The sequence below is a fragment of the Phocoena sinus genome, chromosome 2 (assembly GCF_008692025.1).
Source record: "Phocoena sinus isolate mPhoSin1 chromosome 2, mPhoSin1.pri, whole genome shotgun sequence".
In the NCBI taxonomy this organism is placed as follows: Eukaryota; Metazoa; Chordata; class Mammalia; order Artiodactyla; family Phocoenidae; genus Phocoena; species Phocoena sinus.
In genome coordinates this window covers 145,473,191-145,487,820 of record NC_045764.1, presented here as the reverse complement: position 1 = coordinate 145,487,820, position 14,630 = coordinate 145,473,191, and the positions used below count along the sequence as shown (strand labels likewise).

General features: G+C 48.5%; 1 protein-coding gene across 3 annotated transcripts in view; it reads right to left on the bottom strand.

The window, feature by feature from the left end:
• Nucleotides 1-14,630, bottom strand: part of GALNT16 (polypeptide N-acetylgalactosaminyltransferase 16) — a 108,006-nt gene that overhangs the window by 15,840 nt on the left and 77,536 nt on the right. For 2 of the 3 annotated variants that reach the window (XM_032622345.1, XM_032622344.1), the window contains exons 7-12: nucleotides 14,174-14,261; nucleotides 12,534-12,618; nucleotides 12,134-12,237; nucleotides 7,651-7,777; nucleotides 6,078-6,170; nucleotides 4,611-4,694 (exon numbers count right to left, since the gene is read on the bottom strand). In XM_032622345.1, coding sequence (XP_032478236.1) covers nucleotides 4,611-4,694; nucleotides 6,078-6,170; nucleotides 7,651-7,777; nucleotides 12,134-12,237; nucleotides 12,534-12,618; nucleotides 14,174-14,261 — 581 coding nt within the window. Of the gene's footprint in view, nucleotides 1-4,610; nucleotides 4,695-6,077; nucleotides 6,171-7,650; nucleotides 7,877-12,133; nucleotides 12,238-12,533; nucleotides 12,619-14,173; nucleotides 14,262-14,630 lie in introns of all 3 variants that reach the window. The other variant, XM_032622343.1, reaches the window with a different exon arrangement.

Genomic DNA, 14,630 nt, shown 5'->3' with positions numbered 1-14,630 from the left:
CAGAAACCAGGGCTCCCCAGCCCAGAAAGAGGACAGGCTGGGGAGAGGCTGAGGCCCAAATGTGGGCTCAATAAACAATCTCGAAATGACAGGGAAGGGGTCACTTTGAAGAGGCAAATGTAAAATACACAAATATGAAAATGTGTTCAATCTCACCAACGATTAAAGAAATACATATTAGAGAGGTACCACTGTTTGTTTACCATATGTGTATATATATATATATGTGTGTGTGTGTGTATATAATTTATTTACATACATAAAACATTTATATATTTAAGAGTATGTGTGTATATCTATGTATATATATACACATATACATATATATATATATACACAGATATATATTTTTAAATATCACCACCTAGTATTGGCAATAGCTGTGGGATTGGGTGAGAACATAAACTGACCACCTTTTCTGGAGGGCAGTATGGTATTACTTATCAAAAGCCTTAAAAATGTGCACACCTTTGTCCCACTTCCAGTAACTTAGTATCCTAGGGCAATAATTAGATATGTGTGCAGAGATTTAGTTTAAAAGATATTCATTCAGAGTGACTGCTTATACTGAAAACATTGGAAATTCCTAGATATCCAACAATAGGGGATGGGCTAAGTAAATTCTGATTCATCTGTAGGATGGAAAAAACCTTTAGCCATTAAAAATGACTCTGGTAATGTGGGAAAGTGTTCAAAACATACAGTTAAGTAAAAGAGGCATGTTTCAAAATAGTGTATTATTAAAACATTGTGTATGCACAGGAAAAATATGCTTAAACACACACACACACACACACAGATATAAAACACACTGTCTTACCCTGTGGGTAATAAACCTAAGGGGGATGCTGGCCCCAGCTGATGTGGGCTGGTATTCCTGGGTTTAGAAGGTTATACATGCACTTGGCTTACGGACCCACAGGGCGTGATGGGGAACCAGGAGGGCTTAGAGTCTGACCACATGCTAATCCTATCTGCCTCTGTTACCTCTGTCAGGAAGAGAACCTGGGCGGGGCGCATGGATCAGAACATTTCCGGCACTCTCTTGTCTCATGTGGACATCCTGCAGGACCTCGAGCAAACCAGGTCTTCCTTCCTCAGGGCTGGTTGGAAGCCCCCGGATTCCCAGAACCTACCCGCTCTCACAGAGCCTCAAGGAGAGCCCTTCACTTTCCCTCCACACTACTGGTAGCAGTGCCCCTTCAGAACCCCACACCCCCTTGTAAGAGGTCGTGCAGTTTTAGAACAGAGGCTGCAAACTGCTGGCCCCTAAGCTGAATCTGGCCCTGGACAGGTTTTTTCTGACCTACACAGGGTGATTACTGGTGCTTTTAATTAGTTGGCCGTATTTTAAGATTTCAAGTTTACACAGAAAAATCCAGCTTCTTTTTTTTTTTTTGAACTTTAGAATTTTTTTTTTGAATTTTATTTTTTTATACAGCAGGTTCTTATTAGTTAGTTACCCATTTTATACATATTAGTGTATATATGTCAATCCCAATCTCCCAATGCATCACACCAAAAATCCAGCTTCTTTGGAAAACATAGCAAGGTCAGGCTGCCACACCGAACTTGCATTCCAGCACGGCACTAACACACTGTCATGAGCAGCAGCTGCCCCCTCATGGGTGGAGCTTGTGCATTTCAGTTTGCCACAGTCCCCTCCACTCCCTACAGTCATCCCCACCCACTTGACTTATTGACATTGTCTGTCTGATCACTGTAGGATGTAAGTTTGCAACCTGCTAGGTGCAAGGCTGTTGGGAGGCAAAAGCTCCACCCCCTCTGCTTCATCCAGGGGCAACGTATTATACTTCCCCTCTATACAGAGACAAGGTCCTGCGGGAGCCTCTTTGAGAAGCCAAGGTTGTTTCAGACCCTTCTCTTCTCTTCCCCTCCCTACCCGCTGTTGCTTAGGAAAATGTGCAAGGTGATCAGTTTTCAGAGGTGAGGTGTGTACTGTCCAAGTGTGGCAATGTCACTGACAACAAAGGCCTGCCCACTGATGCTTATGCAGGAAACCCGGGGCTTGGGCAGCAATCTTGAGACCAGATGCAGCTCCTGAGGTGTCTGAGTGGTAGCAGCCCTGCAGCAGCTGGGATGGCCATCACCACCCTTCCTCTGCTCTCTGGCAGAGCCAGGCTAAGCCGTCCTATTTGTTGGTAGCCCTCTTAAGTCTGCATCTGCTTTCCTCTCTGTGGACCACCTCGAAGCTGGGCTGCCATTAGCCCTTATGATGCCTTTGTGGAAACAGCAATAGGCATCCCTTTCTTGAGACACTTTACTTCCATCTGTTAGAAAATCATCATAATATAGATGATTTTCCTACATTATGAAAAAAAAGACAAAAAAGTCTTTTGTTAGAAGACTTTTACTGTCATTTGCCAGGAATGGTAGTAATAAATGTACAATACTGTGTGACCAGCACCCTTCAAATATGGTGTGCTTGTGCAATGCACAGCCTGCCCAACTGTTCCTGAACATCCTAATAAAAGTAATACATTAGCAATTGCTGAGGCTAGCCACAGAACTCTGATCTGGAAAAGCAGTACTGCAGGCAGGCCTAGGAAAGCAAAGGCCTCTCCGTTCAGCCTCCTAAGTTTCTCCACTGACCATCTGCAAGTGTGGCCCAACTATTAGGATCCTGTTTGGAGGAACATGGTATCATTTGGGCCTATAGATCTCCTTTCTAATTAACAACCTGATCCACTCCGGGCCCCTCGCCCTGAGAAATGAGGCAGAACGTGAAGGAACAGACCGAGGATGAGTAAACTGGATAGGAATGAGCTGCAATTTCTACCTTAACAACAAAAAGTCATTTTTAAACATCCACACAGTAACAAAACAAACGGAAGATGACTTATGCTCCTCATATCACACGGCTGGTTTCATCCACTCTCCTGTCTTTGTGATAGATCCAGACTTATGGTAGTTATAAACTACTTCTTCCTCTTGGTCCTCAAGGGATTGCATGGGGACTGGGGTGTGGGGAGGAGAGACACATCCCCGATCCTCGCAACTCTTCCCCCAGCTCCCCAGCTCCTGTCTGAGGCCTGGAGTCCATGACTCCAACCAGATAGCATGAACTCTGACAGAACATAAAGAAAGACTATGCTTTTTTCCCTCAGAAATGACATGTCTGAATGAAACCGTCTCCTCAAAAGTGGCCACTTGAGGAAGCTGTTCATTTATTACAAGTTTGTAAAGAAATGTTCTTCCACGCACAGCCATCATCTGGGGAGCTGGGGTTATCCAGCTGCCAACTTTTTCCAAGGATGCGGCCGCTGCTCAGACCCTTCTGGAATTCCTTGAGCATTGCTTGCAGAGTCAGTTTATCCTTGTTACTTGTTTCAGTCTTGTCACCCTGTATTTGGGACCCAGGATTGTATTATCTGGGTTAAGCAACCAGCTTACTCACTGGACTTGGCTACAACTTAATTACGGCTGTTTTCCAAAAATCAAATCTGCCCTTGAAGGACAAAGTTTGCCTCCTTGGAGGATCTGCAGGCTCTGAGAGGTGGAGTGTTCTGGAAAGCCATGATAGCATCCTCGGGAGACAGCAGTGGAATAACCCGTTCCCCGAGGTGACATTTCCAGAAGAGACGATGCTAATTTCAAAATTATTACTGATGCTTATTGACTCTGCAATGTGTTCAGTTAAAAATATTTATCGAGTGCCCATTTTGTGCCAGGCACTGTTCTAGGGGCCGGAGATAAGGCAGTGAACAAAACAGATAAACACCTCTACCCTCACGAAGCTTCCCGTCAAGTGTTGGGAGATGACAGTAAAATTAACTGGCCACATATATGCTGAATGACAATAAGGGTGACAGAGGAAAATAAGCAGGGAACGCTGGGGAAGGTGCAGCCGGCCAGTGCAGAGTTTGGGGGAGCCTCATGCAGCGGGGACAGCTGAGTCAAGACCTGGAGGAGGTGAGGAATGATGTAGCCAGGATGCTGAGAAGGATTTTGAAATGAGGAAAAAAAGAATCAGCTCTGCCCTCCCTACCCCTGTCACTACAGCTACTGCCCACCGTCCTGTCACCCACACACATACACCATCTGCATGCTGCTTCCTCATTTGCTGGAGCAAACATTTCCCCATGTTTTTTCACGGTTTATGATTATAACATTAATTGACACATATTTGTTTAGATCGACGTATCATGCTTCACTAAACCCAGCCCCTATCATTAGTTTTTTCTCAATTTTTTCACAGCAGAGAAGCCTACAGCGGACATTTATTTGTCAACAGGTTTTTTTGCTTTGGTTGCTTTATTTCCTTAGGATAAACTCCCAGAAGGAAGAGAGGAGAGTCAAAGGAAATGAGTGTTTCTGCAGCCTTTGCTGCATAATGCACTGTTGTTGTCCTAAGGGGACAATGCCCATTTCTAGCTCTAAGGCCCGGTCTGTTAAACTTTGGTTCCTACCACACCTCACTCTTAACTCCTGGTGACCTCCTCCCGGTTCCTCCAGACCCTTCGCATGACAACAAACACTGACAGCTAGAAAGAGCCAGATTGCCTGGGCTGGGGAGAGATCAGGGTGAAGGGTCCCCAAGCGGCCGGCCCCCACCCAGGCCAGATGCACAAGCTGAGGGCTGCACTCACGTGAGCTCTGGGTAGACGTTATCCAGGTACCAGCGGAAGGACTTGCAGTTCATCTTCTTCCTCTGCTCGATCCGCGTGCCCACGCTGGAGGAAAAGGCAATGCTCAGTGGGCGTGAGAAGGCCCGGGAGGCTGGCCCCCTCTTTCCACCTACCCCAGGGAGCTAGGGCCAGGAGCTGTCCAAGGCTGCCTTCCAGCCTTGGTCCCTGCCTTAAGTCATTCTCTGACCTGCAAGCTCCTCCCAGGGTTCCTGGCCACGCCTTATTTCTCTCCTCAAATTCCTGCTCACTTTTCAGGATCTGCCCAGCCCACGGGGGCCGGGCTTTAATCTCGGCTTCTTACTCCTTGAGACCTCGAGTGAGGATACCACTATCTGGTCCTTATTTTCACAGAGAGAGCAGAGCCTTAATGAACTAGAAGTTTTCCTTTCCTGCATTCCAGCTGAGCAGAAAGTGTCTACCAACAAGAAAACCACGCTTTAAACATCTTTCCATAAAGTTGGCGGATAAAAACCATCTGATGTGTCCATGGACACCTTCCTCAGCTCCACTGACCATAATGGCCACTGACAGATGACCCTCACCGCCTCTCTGAGCCTGTTTGTTCTCAGGAAAGTGGGGACACAACCATCTACCTCCAAAGGTTTTTGTGAGAATCAAATGAATAAAGGGGACATAAGTGCCTAGCACAGGGTAGGTCCTCAGCACATGTTACTTCCCCACTAAAAGAAATAGTGACATAACTTCTTTTTTTTCTAACAAGGGATAGATACAAACAAATAGAGGGAGATTCATTGATGATCGCTAATAATGTTTTCAAACATATCTGACCACAGCATTAAGTAAGAAATAAATACATTGTGACCAAGTATACCCATGGGCATATATGGCTACAAACATACAACCAAAATAAGAATTTTCACAAAACAATATCTATCCATAACTGCAATCAACTGTTATTTTCTGTTCTGTTCCGTACTAATCTGTAATACTCTAGTTCTCTATCATTTAAAAAAAAAAAACTGGTCACAACTCTCTAAATTGATTTCACAATTAATCCACATTTTGAAAATGCTTAACTAGACTGTAGTCATAACAGTCCAGGGCAGAAAAATAAGCCAACAGGTCACTGTCAGATTTTGAACAGCAAGGGGTGGAGTCAAACCCCTGAGTGTTTTCTACAGAGAGCCATCCTTAAGCACTTCCACAGATGTCCGTCCTGCAGGCAGCTTGTGGACCGGCAGTGCTCTCATAAGCGAGCCCTCCGTGGTTATTTCTCCCTATGAGGCTGCATCCTCAAGGACCAGAACCTTGTCTCTGCGTCATATACCCTACAGGCCCGGAAGAGCCCAGCGGCCTGGGGCAGCTCAGGTGCTAAGGAGACCCTGAGCGCTTCCCTGGTGTACACACAATCTTGTATTTTGCTAAGGTTGTGGAGGAAGGCCAAGGGGGGCTGGGAGAGGGGCCCACCTGCCGAAGGCCTTCCCTATGGCCGAGGGCCGGGCCTCGTAGTAATATTGCTTGTATTCATCCATCCACACCTCTGCAGTGCGCTTGGTATTCCTAAAAGGGTAGGAAGGAGCAAAATAAGGTCACCAGGGCAGTGACAGAGTTAGGGTTGGGCTCAAGATCAGCTCTGTGAAGTACAGGGTGCGGAGACAGGAGTGCACGCGAAAGAATGCTGATTGGGGTGGTATCAATGAGAACAGTCTTTTTGGAGGACAATCTGTCAGCATCCATCAGCTCTGTGGGTATGGATACTCTTTGACACTCCACTTTGAGGAACCTGTTCTACCAAAATACCAGCATGTGGGCAAAGGGACATGTACAAGAATACTTGTGTCATAAAACATTCGTGACAACCTAAATGCCCATCAATAGGAGAATAATGAACTACGTCCACATGATGGAGTACTAGGTAGCCTCAAAAAAGAACACCAAGGTTAGTACATACTGACGCTGAAGGACGTCTACAATTTAGTGTGGAGTGGCAGAAAAGCATGCTGCAGAAAAATCATGCAGTGCGACCCCATTTATATAAAAAACACAAAAAGAATAGACACACGTATATGTATAACTGAATCACTTTGCTGTACACCCGAAACTAACACAACATTGTTAATCAACTATACTCCAATATAAAATAAAAAGTTAAAAAAATGTAAAAAAAAACACCCCACAAACACATGCATCTCTATACAGAAAATATATATATAGATATATATGAAAATAAATTAAAAGACCTGAAATGATAGGCTAGAAATCTATTAGCAGTAGTTACTTTTGGAGAGACAAGTAAATAGGAGTAAGACTGGGTGAAAGGGACTTTCACTTTTTTCTCTCTGTGTGATATGAAGAGTAAAAATTATAATGTATAATATACTATATGTACATATATGTAATATATATATGATATAGTTTGAATTTTTACAATAAACATGTATCACTTTTACAAGTATAAAAACAACTAAAATGGGATAAGGGGAAGCAAAACAAAAAGACAGGCCATTTGATGAGCTAGACCTGGGGAGCCACCGCTGGCAAGAAGGGAGCCTTAGAAGATGAAGACTCATCCTTGGGAAGGAGTGTTCATGACGCTCCGCCCACTCTCCCCTTGCCACCAGCATCAGGGGGGTGGGTGATGGGGGTGGTCTTCTAGGACCCTGCCCACTGCCCCTCAAGATGAAGTGCACGCTGTGGCTGGGGACACGGATGGGCAGACGCTGACCAAGTCAGGGTCAGGACATGGCGTCTATGACCAGTACTTGGGACCCAGTGAGTGGAGGGCAGCTTCCAGTTGGTCATTTGGCTGGTTTTCCAAGACCCTCATGGACAAGGACAGTCAAAACAAGCGAGGCCTGGTGGAGACTCTCCCAGCTTCCTCCTTCCAGCCTGAAAGTACTGGGATCCCAGAATGGGGGACAAATGGGGAAACCGAGGCCCAGAAAGGTGGGGTAGCTACACACAGTCCCTTGGGTAACTGACAGGGCTGGGGTCTAGGTGTCCTAGCTCTTAGCGCGGTGCTCTTTGCACTGTGACCCACCTGATGTAGGTGAGGGCGTTGCCCTCAGGAAAGTTGTAGGGGTGCCGTTTCCTGAAGACGTGGCCCACCCGGCTGCAGGGCACGATCTCCAAGCTCCCACCGCACATCCACACCCGGAAGGAGAGCTCTGCAGAGACGGCAGCCATCAGGACGGGAAGGAGCCACTCGGCAAGTCCCCACGGAGTGAAGGTGGGAAGGAGCTGGCTTCCCTTGCCTTTGGTGTCTCCTTGGAGGCATATGCTGGTGTCAGAGCTCCTGGGCCTGTTTACACGGGGTGCACCCACTCCTTGCATGTGTTCCTGACTGCTTCCTCCATGCGTGTGCACGCACACATCCCACACACACACACCCTCCTCACACCCATCCCACACACACATACCCTCCACACACACATACCTGCTGGCATCTTTCTGGCTGGCCCAGACCTCCCTCACGGCCCCGGGGGTCTCCATTTACAGCTACCAGTGGCCCTACTGAGACATACTTCCTTTTGGTGGGGGTGTGATGCTGAACGAGCCTTCACAGATGACTGTGGTCCCTAGTAGCGCTGGGAGAGGCGAGCAGTGGCCATCCTGCCCCCCAGAAGGGGACGTCACAAGCTGCCTACTCTGTTTTCCACTCAACAATCCTCACTTCCGGCAAGGACCCACCTCGGCAGTTGGCTGAACCTCTTCTGATTTTCTACTTTCTTTCATTTTAACCCTGAAGTTGGACACCCTTTGACATTAAAACACCTCCCTCCTGTCCCAGAAAATCCATAGTCCTTGTTTTTTTGTTTTTAATTAAAAAAAAACAAACGGAAAGACCATTTTTTTTCATGAGTTCCAGCCTTGGTTCCTCTTCCTACTCCCCAGGTGGCTGGTAAGGACACTTGTGGTCCCTGGCCAGGTCTGGGGGCTCTCATCTGGAGCGACTGCTCAGGGACCTCCCAGGGACTAGCAGAGTGGGGGGCGGAGGCGGCAGGGCTAAGGCCTACCTCCTGGCCAGCCTATGTGCACCCAGTGACTTCCCAGTGTGGTCCACGACTGGACGTTAGGCATATCTGGACCCGCACCCAGGGTTGGCTACGTTAATGGGCTTCCCTAGGTCTGCCTGCAAACTGCCAGGCCTCTGTCCCTTCTCCTGGTCAGAGCCCTGCAGCTGGTTCGGCAACTGAGATTTAGAACTGGGGACAGGAGATCTGCATTCTGGTACCATTTCTTCCAGATTAACTTTGTTATGTTATTTAGGTCATTTCATCCCACATAGTCCATATTGTCCACATTACTATTACTTATTGTCATTTTTATCAACAATGGCAATGACAGGGAATTCCCTGGTGGTCCGGTGGTTAGGACGCTGCGCTTTCACTGCCAAGGGCACGGGCAGGTTCGATCCCTGGTCAGGAAACTAAGATCCCACAAGCTGCATGGCGCAGCCAAAAAAAAAAACAACAGTGGCAACAACAAAAGCGGTAACCATCGTCCATTTACTGAGCACTCACTCCGTGCTCTTTATGGCTGACATCTAATTCTCACAGCTACCATGTGGCATGGGGTGTTATGATCCCCATGTTTTTGATAAGGACTGTGAAGCTCAAAGACGTTAAATGACCTCTCCAAGGTCACTCCATGCTCAGGTGCAGAACTGCAGTGTAAAGTTCACACTTTGTCCAGCAAGTCCCACTGTTTGAACCAGATCATGATCTGTCAGAGGCCGTTGTAGAATCCCTTACACTCTAGTGGGGGGAGGCAGGAACTCAGTAAAAGAAGAAACCAAAATACAAGTAGACAAGAAAATGAGTAGAATACTTCCTCTGCGAAGCAGGTAGCAGACTGAAGCAGGTGAGTGGAGTTGGGGGTGAGGCTGCAGTTTTAATGAGGCTGATTAGGGATGTTCTCGATGAACGGGGTGGGGGTGGGGGACATTTGAGCCGAGGCTGAAGGAGGTGAGGAAGAGGCACGTGACTCTTAGGGGTGAGCGTTCCGGGCAGAGGGACAAGCAAGGGCACAGAGCTATAGAGGTAAGAGCACAGCAGGCAGGAGAGGAGCGAGGTGCGTGGAGGGCAGGAGGGGCTGAGGGCGGAGCTGGCGGTGTGTGCTTGTGGGGGAAGGGCAGATGGTGTAAGGACTTCCGGGTTTTGCTCTGAGTGATGCGGGAGCCCTTGCAGGGTCTTGAGCAGCTGAGTAACATGATCTGACTACCTTTTAAAAGGATCCCTAATGAGAATCCCAAGGTTTTCACATTTGCCACCCTCACTCAAGGTGGCCTCTGGGTTCTGGCGTTTGGCTCTCTCAGGGGAAACAGGAACGAGTCTGGGTTTGGGCATCTCCCTTCCTTCCACAAATGAACAGTTCTTTTTTTTTTTTTTTTTTTTGCGGCACGCAGGCCTCTCACTGTTGTGGCCTCTCCCGTTGCGGAGCACAGGCTCCGGACGCGCAGGCTCAGCGGCCATGGCTCATGGGCCCCGCCGCTCCGCGGCATGTGGGATCTTCCCGGACCGGGGCACGAACCCGCGTCCCCTGCATCGGCAGGCGGACTCTCAACCACTGCGCCACCAGCGAAGCCCCGAATGAACAGTTCTGAAAGGCCCAAACCCATCAGTGACGAGAGTCTCCTGGCTCAAAACTAGTCCCAGCAGCTGAACGTCTGAGTACCATGGCTAGCCTAGGAATTTCTTTGAATTTTTTCGAAGAAACAAAACCCTCCCTAGAACCACTGTGTGGTTCACCTTTCAATTCCCCAATCACTGAGCCCTGGCCTCAGGCAGAGTTTGAAGTTAGCTATTTGATCTTTCACTTGTTTCTCCATCAGGCCCCAGCCTTAAAAAAAAAAAAAAAAAAAAGGAAGGAAGGAGAAAAGAAAAAGGCCTCTGGAAGCAGCAGAGACCATTAGTTTCCCAGCCCTCTGAATCTTTACAGGAAACTGGATTTGCCAAAGCTCCCTTCAGGCTGAGATGGAGAACACAAAAGAGGTCACTTAGGCCCAAAATACATAAAAGGAGGTCAGAATGGAAGGGTCACTGCACCCCAGTTCCCAGAATTTACTCCTCTGAATGCCTGCCTGGAAACGGTTTCCAAGCGTTAAGTTACAAAGGGGAGAAAATCCCACGCCTGTTTCCACTCCGGCTGGTCCTGAGTTGGAGCCCCACTGCCCATCTGCCCCACTGCCCTAGTCAGAGAGGGAAGAAAGACCTGGTCCTTGCCTCCCAGAAACACAGACTCTGACTTGGATCACACCTCACAACACTTAAGTGGCTCCTGTAAAGGCACTACCTACACCTGTCAGACGTGGAGTTTCCCAGCTGAGATCTGGAAGGCGGCGTCTACCTCAGTTTGCCCATCTGTCAGATGGGTGAGATACCACCAGCCCTATTTACTTTGCAAAAAACCTGGTCAGGATGAAAAAGGAAGCAGTGGGAAAGGGCTCTGCAAAGGACTGACTGGGTCCACTGCCAGAGCAAGGACAGGCCTTTGTGTTTCACAAGCCTCAAGGTACCTGCCCCCACAAACCCTGGCCCACTCCTGGATCCCTGGGATCGATCGCCACCCTCCTCCACCACGCTCCTCATCTGGGAGGCTGCCTGTGTGGGCTGCACCCCTGGGCTTCCTTCCTATGTGAGGAAGTTCAGCCAGCAGGTCGGGGGAGAGTGAGGGCGGGTGTTTATCCCCTGACACCTTCCACCTGGCACAGTGGACTGGCTGCAGGCGCCCCAAGACCACAGCTACTGTCGGGGAGCACTCCCTCCCTGTCTTTCAGACCTGAGGGTGGCTACACCTCCCAGCAGTCACCAGCCCAGCCCTACCCTGGCCCTTGTGGTTCCCTGTAACTGGCCCACGCCGTGTAAATAGGCCCTTTTATAAACCCCCCTTAAATTACCCACATCAGATGTTCCATCTGTACCCAGCCTTTATCTCACCTGAACCTCACCAGCGACCCTGGGGGTTCACTGGCTCTTCCCTTTCCTTGTGGGGCTAAAGGGTTCCTATGGCCTCATAATAATAATAATGGCTGCCAACATCTTCACCCCCCTCATCTCACTTAGTACTTACAACAGCCTCTTGGGGAAACTGAGGCTCAGGGAGGCTTTCACTTGCCCAGGGCCAAACAATTTATAGGTGGTAGGGCCAGGATTTGCAGCCAGGCCATCTGACCCCATTGCTTACGTTTAACCGCCACCCCCTACTGCACACACCACCCCCAGCCTTTCTTGTAGGGAAGCAGCCATGTGCTTCCTCCATACACGTGTCTAGCCATGTGGCCACAGGTTCTCTCTGACCACCTAATCTCTTTGTTGACTAGCTGTGTGGCTCTGGACAAATTACTCAACCTCTCTGTGCCTCGGTCTCTTTACCAGTAGAATGGAGATATAATAGTACTTACTTCAGAGATTCAGTGTGAGGATTTAAGGAGTCAATATGTGTAACATCCTTAGGGCCTTACATATAGAAAACACTCAACCCAGGTTACCCATTATTATTATTGTGGTTATTTCCCAACTTACCAAAATTCTCTCCCCCCCAGATGTCCATCTGGGCATCATACTTTCCCAAGTGGTTAAACCAAGACTTGTCAATCACGAAGATTCCTCCAGCTATGACAGGCGTCCTGGGAGCAAGGAGAGGAAAGAGGCAACACGTGAGCTGGAAAATCTGAACCCCTCTAGATGGCCCCAGGGCCCACGCCATTTGCCCTAGCATCCCCCACTTGCAGAGTCACTGGGGTCGGATATCTGGCCCGCTTGCTGGCCTCTGGCCTCTCTCTCCCCAGGACCCAGAACAGAGTTAGCCCTTGGATTGTGCACCCCTAGGAGCCCTGGCAACTGAAATGGCCCTCCCAGGAGCCTCCAAAGCCCCTGACTCAGGGAAGGAAGGGGTCTCTCCAGAGCCCACAGCAGTCCTGACCTTATGGGCTTGGTGGGGTCTGTCCGGGCAATCTTCTGCTCCAGAGGGATCTGCTCCCACTTGAAATGCAGGCTCCAGTCAAATCCTAAGGGCCAGACTAGGGTGAGGATGGGGCTCGGGGGCTCTTGTCCCCTCACTCCACCACCCCCGAGAGTCTCCCTTGATCAGAACCCAGCTTGTAGAGGGCCCTGGGCAATTCACGTACTCATTCCTTCATTCAGAACGAGACAGGTCCCTGTCCTCATGGAGTTTCAATCTACTGGGTAAGACAAAGACTTACAAAGATAAATCAGTAAATGGATAATATGTCAGTTGTGGTTGAAAAGTGCTAAAAATCAAAAAGAAAGAAAAGAAAGTTGGGGTACCCATGCTATTCTAGTAAGGGGAGCCAGGAAAGGCTCTCTGAGGAGGTAACATTTGAGTAGAGACCTGAATGAAGAACTGATCCATGCAGACATGTAGGGAAAGGGAATTCCAGGTGGGGGAACAGCAAGTGCAAAGGCCCTGAGGTGATTTCCCTAAGGAGAAATGCCTGGCTCCCTTCAGAATCCCACTCAGCCTCAACATCTAACTAACAACTGTGTCCATTTATTGGAAATCTGAGCCCCAAACAGGAAATCCACTCTCGCATTAGCTCCTGGCAACAGATTCTCTGGAGCAGCCTGCCCGATAGAACTTGCTGCAATGACGGAAATGTCCTATATCTGCACTGTCCAACATGGTAGACACTAGTCACATGTGGTTATTGAGCACTTGAAATGCTGCTAGGGCAACTTAGGAGCTGAGTTTTGAATTTTACTTAATTTTAATTAATTTATATTTACGTAGCCCAAAGTGGCTATTATCTACTGTATTGGACAGCACAGTTCTAAAGTCTAGACCAGAGCTGCCCAAAAGAAATACAATGCAAGCCGGAGACGCAAGCCACACATGCAATTTAAATTTTTCCAGTAGCCATGTCAAAAAGTAAGAAGAACATATGAGATTAATTTGAATAATGTATTTTTAATGCAATATATCCAAAGTACCATCATTTCAATCATTATCATTGATGATCATATTCATAATCAATACAAAAAATTATTAATGAGCTATTTTATATTCTTTCATACTAAGTCTTCAAAACCTGGTGTGTATTTTTTCTTACAGCATATCTCAGTTCAGACTGGTCACATTTCAAGAGCTCAATAGCCAAATGTGGCTAATAACTACCATATTCGGCCAGCTCTAGACCGTTTCCAGGCGTGCAGGTCAGGAAGCCATGCAAAGTTGAGGGCTCCCCCTTCCTCACCCCCAAGACGACAGCAGTCATATCACGTTATTCTACCAGGACTTATGGCAACGGTCCCCGGGGCTGGCAGTATTTGAGAAGCATGTGTCCAAGTTCGGGGGGAGGGAAAGATCAGAGACTAGCTTGGCTCTGTCCCTGACTGTGCCAGGAGCCTGTAACTGCCAACCCTGGCCCTTCGTCCCCAACCCCATGGCTCTACACAATCCCCTTTCGTCTTCTAGAGGTAAAGGGTGTGGGGGCGTGAGACGCTCTGGCACAGTTGGGAAGAAGAGCACCAAGCCAGGGCTTTTGCCTGCCCTCACCTGCCTCCTTTCAGGTCTAGAGCCCCTCCCCTGGGAGCCGGACCCACCTCCCCGAAGGTCAGCAGATGCAGCAAGGTAGGCAAAATTATCCAGACTGATGACATCAATGATGGGGCTCACCACGCGGGTGTGATCCTAGGAGAGGACACATGAGATGGCGTGAGGCCAGGGACTCTGTGAATAAAGGCCCAACTGCCTGCTCTGGGAAGAAGTTCTCTTCGAGGCATTGGGCACTCAGCAGCACCTCCTGCAGGACACGTTAGGCTCCCAGGAGCTGTCCTGCATCACCACATCTAGGCTCCTGGAAGGTCCCTCTTGGGTCTCATGGGCACGACGCTCTCCCAGCCTCTTCCTCTCACATCTTGTTGAACCCTGCCAGGATCTCACCTCCTCAGTAAAGCCCTCCCTGATTGCTGCAGGCTGAGGACTTCTTCCTCTTTTAAACTGCTCTCACAGTTATAGACCAGACAATTCCTGGGACAGTGAGTCAGATGCTGCCTGATG